This window comes from Oncorhynchus keta, chromosome 34 (genome assembly GCF_023373465.1).
Source record: "Oncorhynchus keta strain PuntledgeMale-10-30-2019 chromosome 34, Oket_V2, whole genome shotgun sequence".
NCBI classification, from domain to species: domain Eukaryota; kingdom Metazoa; phylum Chordata; class Actinopteri; order Salmoniformes; family Salmonidae; genus Oncorhynchus; species Oncorhynchus keta.
This window is the reverse complement of record NC_068454.1, coordinates 61,811,070-61,817,069: the sequence shown is the minus strand read 5'-3', so window position 1 is coordinate 61,817,069 and position 6,000 is coordinate 61,811,070. Positions and strand designations below refer to the sequence as shown.

Genomic DNA, 6,000 nt, shown 5'->3' with positions numbered 1-6,000 from the left:
ATGAAATAATGACATGAAATAATAACCCTGTCAAAAAGTGATTGACCGCCTCATAGCCTGTTGTGTTTACTAGGGTTTCCTAGTATTGTATCTTCCCCGATTTGTCCACAACCACCACTAAATCCCTTATTAGCTCTGATCTCACAAACCTACAAGGGAAGTCACCTCATTCATAAACCCATGCAGATAGATGGATTCACCATTTGCAACCATCTTCACTGCATGAGACTGGTTGGTACCCAAGAGTCCTGACTTCTTAGTTGTCTCACACCTGCAACCACTGGTGGGACAGGAGACATCTCACTCAGAGGCAGAACATCATATCACCATCATCCCATCTCATCTCTTTGTCTGGTGACAGTGGCTCTCCCACACAGTCAACTAATGGCCTGCCTTGCCCCTCCCTCCGAGAGAGAGAGAAAGAGAGAGAATGAGAGAGAGACAGAGAGAGAGGGAGAAGGGGGTGACGGTGGGGAGGCTGAGCCTACCAGCATCCCCAGGGTCCCTTGCCTGCCTTGCTCCTGCTGCTAGCTGCTCCTGTGGCTCAGTACCAGAGTCTCCTGGCTGGGATCACAACCCTGCGAGTCAGCCCAGAGAAGATCTGCTGTGTGTGGAACCTCCCAGTCTATTCTCCTGTTTAGTCCTACTCTGTCTCAGTCTGCACTGACAACTCTCTGACCTGCCTTTCCACCATCTCCATCATCATGGCTGTGGGTTCTGCTCCATGGGCAGCCCCACTGGCCCTGGTACTTCTGGCAATCACCCTGGTGGTGCCAGCCCTGGGAGGGTGCCCATCCGCCTGCCGGTGCTCCTTCGCCATGCTACAGTGCCTGGAGCCCAATGGCATTGCCACTATACCCATGTTGGCACTACAGGAGAGCGAGAATGTCACGGAAATGTGAGTGCATTAGGTTTAATGGATGGTTGGTTGGTTGATTGGTTCTGCTGGGTTTGTTGTGTGTGTTTGTCAAGTGCTCATGTTTTGCTTATCTATTTGTTGGCTCCGTCTTGGATAGGATGTCTGGTAGTGTGAATAATGAGTTGGGTTGGCATAATGGTTAATCCATTGCTTTGTTGATCTGATGTTGGTTGCGTGACCGGCTTGAGCTGTTTGAAGCAATGCTGGGCATGGAACAACAAATACATGTCTTAATGGGAGATGGTGAATATAGTCCATTATAGAGTTTAATCAAGGTGATTGGTTTCCATCCATTTTCATGGAGAGTTACTTGACCCTATGGATTGAGTACATTTTGTATAGCCACCGGCCTTCAGTGTGTGTTAGTATGGTGATGAGCTGGTTAGATAACGGACTTCATTTGAAATGGTGTTCTTGCTTTGATGATTGCTTCTGCAAATTAGATTGGTAAAAGACACTCTGTGCAGGCACTTCTTGTGAAGTCTCACAGGACTGTTATTACACTTATTAAAGATGAAAAGTCCATGAGATTCAAAGAGTATGTATCAAAGTATTCAGAGATGATCCGTCTTACATCTTATCAGAGACTTCTACTCCTCGTCCTCTTTCCATGATTTGCACAACTGGAGTTTCTCAATTTCTGTTTCCAGTGAACAAATTCCACTCCATGAACTCATCAAATTGAACTCCCCCTTTTTTGAGTTGGGGTTACAGAGGCTGTTTGATCTTGTGTCTGGTTGACTTCGTACGGGCTGTACTGGGGCGCGATGCGCTGTAAGAGAACACTGTCTATAAGAGCAGAGTTGGTGGTAGTGGAGTGATCAGGTCTGTGGGATTGTGCTGATATTGACACTGCTTCACTGATACTCTGCCTTGGTGACTGCAAACAGACTCTTCCCCATCATGTATCATAGAGGCACTATAGCAGCAAGGTGTTCAGAAACATACATCCTTGCCTGGTGAGGGTCATCCTCACAAACCCATTGAGAACATGTGGTTGTGCAGGAGGCTTGTGGTTCCCCGAAGGACTATTAACCAACAGATTATACATACTTAAGTAAAACTGCATAGAAGAGACACATATAATATTTTAAAGGGTACACAGTACACTCCACTTAAAGAGGTGCTACGGGATCCAGATTCATATGGCATGAATTGGATTTGTTACACATCACACAAATTGCACCATTCAGATGATATCCCGCAAAATGGATGACATAGGATACAATTGGATGATGTTGTACACACAAAAACAGGGACTTGAGCACCACTTTCAAAACTGGCTGAAACTATACAAAAGTTGGAAAATTGATCTTTAAGCAATTATCTGTTACTTTACAGTACACAGCTCTATCCACTCTTTTCAGAGAATTGGAAAATGGCTGTTATACTTAGGCTATACAGTACTGAAAATGGAACACAGAACTAAATGCTGTTTGCTGTAATCTAATGTTGTTCTGTCTTTGTTCCTCTCTACTGCTCTCAACAATTAACACTCAATCTAGCTCGTTAAGGGAGAGACTGCATTTGCAGCATGTCCAGCTAGTACTGAACTTTCTCCCTCCATGCCTGTACTCCTCTCTCTCTCTCTCTCTCTCTCTTTCTTTCTCTCTCTCTCTCTCTCTCTCTCTCTTTCTTTCTCTCTCTCTCTCTCTCTCTCTCTATATATATATATATATATATATATATATATATATATATATATATATATATATATTTATATCAGTACCTGTGGCTTAACTTGTTACTTAGAACTCCAGCAGAGTTCTAAGCAATTCAATCAATAACCAAGAGCTGCTCTTTCGGCATGTGTTTCAGGGGAACAAACAAGAAACCATTAACTGTGGAACAGGGGCCCAAATTCATCATGCACTAAGTTATAAATTACATTTTGCCAATTGTCAGCGGATGCCCGTCTGAGAACGCTAGATGAAATATGACCCACTTGGCTCAATCCAATAAGCATGGGGGCGATTGGTGATTCTCATTCCACCTGTCCTGCAATTACATTACTGCTCCGTGGGTGAAATAAATATCTGTGTTGCGTAGTGACAGACTGAATCAGTAGTGCGTCACTGTTAAAGAAGGAAATATTTGGTGATGGAGATGTTTGGGGCACTGCCCAGCGGACAAAACTGGCTGCAATGATGTCTGGCTGATGTCTTTAGTGATGTCATGGTCAGGTTGTATACTGACTGTAAAAGGACATTTTTAGTGATCAGAAAGAGAAGTCTTCACCTGGTTGTAATCTTGTTATCGGTCGTCATGTCAACCAGATAACAATGAAAATATATGACACATTTCCCAGGTGTTGTCATGAAAAAGGGTTGGGTACTGCTTTTTTAAGCTATCATAGTTGGCTATACAGTATGTGATAAAGCTTGGGATTCTTCTTGATAAAATTGTTGAAGTAGAGGAAAATGTTTCCCCCTTGGTCCTTTTATGGCGTTTTACTTTTGGTTATTGATACAGTAATATCATAAATATCATATATAACAGTCCATATAAAATGTACCATTTCTGGCCACGTCGTGTACAAATGTAGGATCTTAACCTGTTGCAGGATAACCTTTCTGCAATGCAGGAGGTTTAAAAAGGCTTCTGACGTTTGTAACCACATTTAGACATTTCAGACTTGATTTTCCCTTATGGAAAATGTATCAACCCCCACAAAAATGTCCAATAATTATAATCTGCATAATAATTCACATTTCCTTTTGCTGCAAGAGGATTTTCCTGCTATAACAAACTGGCTCAAATTATGATCCTACATCTGTACAGTACACTCTTAGAAAAATAGGATTCCAAAGGGATTCTTCGGCTGTCCCATAGGAGAACCCTTTTGGTTTTCATGTAGAACCCTCTGTGTAGTGGTTCTACACGGAACCGCAAAAAGGGTCTTACCTGGAACCAGAAAGGGTTCTTCAAAGGGTTATACTGTATACTATGGGGACAGACAAATAACCCTTTTATGTTAGCACATTTTTGTTCTAAGATGGAATATACAAAGAGGTTCAAGATACTGTAGTTCAAGAGTAGGGCAAAGTGACCTTGTGTTAAATGAGTGTTGAGTTGACATACTGTCCCCTTGTGAAATAATAGGTGCGTCTGGAAATGTGGACAATGACTCATTGAAGAGAATTTTACCATCAGCAATGTCAAATGAGTGTCTCGCAAGAAGACAAATGGTTTTTCCAAGTCTTCTCTACAGTAGATTTAGTTTTGTTTGCATCTGCGTTGGTCTGGTTATGCTATCAGTTGTCAGGCTCTAGCCCACAAAGGCCCATGGTTTGGACAATGCACTCATGAATTTCACTATGAAATATAACACTCAGTGCTGTACTGTGTCAATTCAGTACCTTTTTAGGGCTTTCATCACATTTAATACATGTACAACCTTTTGTATTGGTCATTACATTAACTGTCCTGCTCTGCCTGGATTGCTGTGGGTAACAATTATTGATAACAATAAAGATAATTTTCCGTTCAAGCATTTTGTTTTGTTGCTTATAATAAGCCTGTGAAGCTCATTGTTCCTAGACAATATTTTAGTATTTTACTTTTGAGTAGATTTCTGTAGCTCAGTTGGTAGAGCATGGCGCTTGTAACGCCAGGGTAGTGGGTTCGATTCCCGGGACCACCCATACGTAGAATGTATGCACACATGACTGTAAGTCGCTTTGGATAAAAGCGTCTGCTAAATGGCATATATTATTATTATTATTTTTTTTTTTTCTCAAATCAACTCTGAATGTCATTGTATTTCTTGTTTGTTTCTTTGCCCAGTTACATCGAAAATCAAGCCGACCTGGAGAACATCACAGAAGTAGACCTTGCCAACTATAGAGAGTTGAAGAATCTGTGAGTAACCCTCTGCATAATATGTCATGTGTACAGAATTTCTCTAATGTTGTATGATAATATGTTTGTAGATGTCTGTTGGTATTACTGCATGAAATACATACATATGCGAAATGTGCTACAATACACCTAGCAATTGATTTGATTTACTTGGCTTTAAATGTTTGGTTGGTCCTGTCATTGATGGAGGGGTCTTCTCCACACTCCACCCTCCCTATTCACCCTCTCCAATATACCCTCTACCTTGTTATAGCAATCTGCAGTACTAAACTTTACAACTCAACATTTAATTTCCTTTATGGCTCTTTCAATCAAGGGGGTAAACCTCCTGTGTTGCACATTAGCCATTATTCTGAGCAGAGACCTGCAGTCCTGTGCAGTGATTTAATTTCAATCCTTCTTCTGATTACCTTCTGTCTTCAAAGAAAGGAAATGGTCTGGAGCTAGCTAACACAGCTAATACAGACTGGCTAACTTACACACTATGGATTTACTGTGGCTAACTAGTAGCATAATCAGTGATTCACACTTCCTGTTCTGTCCTTTATCTGTCTGTCGTGTTTCCCCCTCCAGCACGGTCACGTTCTGCAGTCTGGCGTACATCTCGGCGAATGCTTTCCAACACAACCTCAAGCTCCAATATGTGTAAGTGTCCTTGGCTTTACAAAGGGATTGTCTTTCCTTGTCATGTCTCGACCCATGCTTGGGTCAGGCTCTTTGTTGCTGTCAATTAAGGGGAAGTCTCCCGAGCCTTGAGATCTTGAGTTTATTATTCAAAAAATATAAAAACTGCAGAACAATAGATTTAGGCTGGAATACAAATTCAAATGACTGAAATGTAATCATAATTCATTTGATACCATTTTATTCAACAGGAACACTGTGTAATTTATTTAGGCACAGAATGCATTGGTGTACTATCAGAGGCTCAACAGTAATGGGTCATGTGGGACAGATTCTGACCTCTGATCTAACAGCGTGTTAAATTTGTTTTACAAGAAACATGCCATTTCAATTTAAAGTTAACAGGATTGGGTTGACACAATGTAGACCAACCTGTTTTTACAAGTGGAGTCACAATCAACGTACAACATATTGGACCACGTTTAGCATATTGAAATTAATTGTATTCCACTTGTTAAAAAGTTTGAATCAACTATACTAGAAAAACAAACACTGATGGAGGAATCATAGATTACTTTTCTGATGTTTGTGTTTCT

At 41.1% G+C, this 6,000-nt stretch overlaps 1 protein-coding gene across 1 annotated transcript in view; it reads left to right on the top strand.

The window, feature by feature from the left end:
- The first annotated feature begins 565 nt into the window (after window positions 1–565).
- Window positions 566–6,000, top strand: part of LOC118367456 (high affinity nerve growth factor receptor) — a 29,857-nt gene continuing 24,422 nt past the window's right edge. Inside the window, exons 1-3 of the mRNA XM_035750958.2 lie at window positions 566–898; window positions 4,706–4,780; window positions 5,354–5,425. Of these exons, the coding sequence (XP_035606851.1) occupies window positions 705–898; window positions 4,706–4,780; window positions 5,354–5,425 (341 nt within the window). The 5' untranslated portion in view covers window positions 566–704. The remainder of the gene's footprint in view (window positions 899–4,705; window positions 4,781–5,353; window positions 5,426–6,000) is intronic.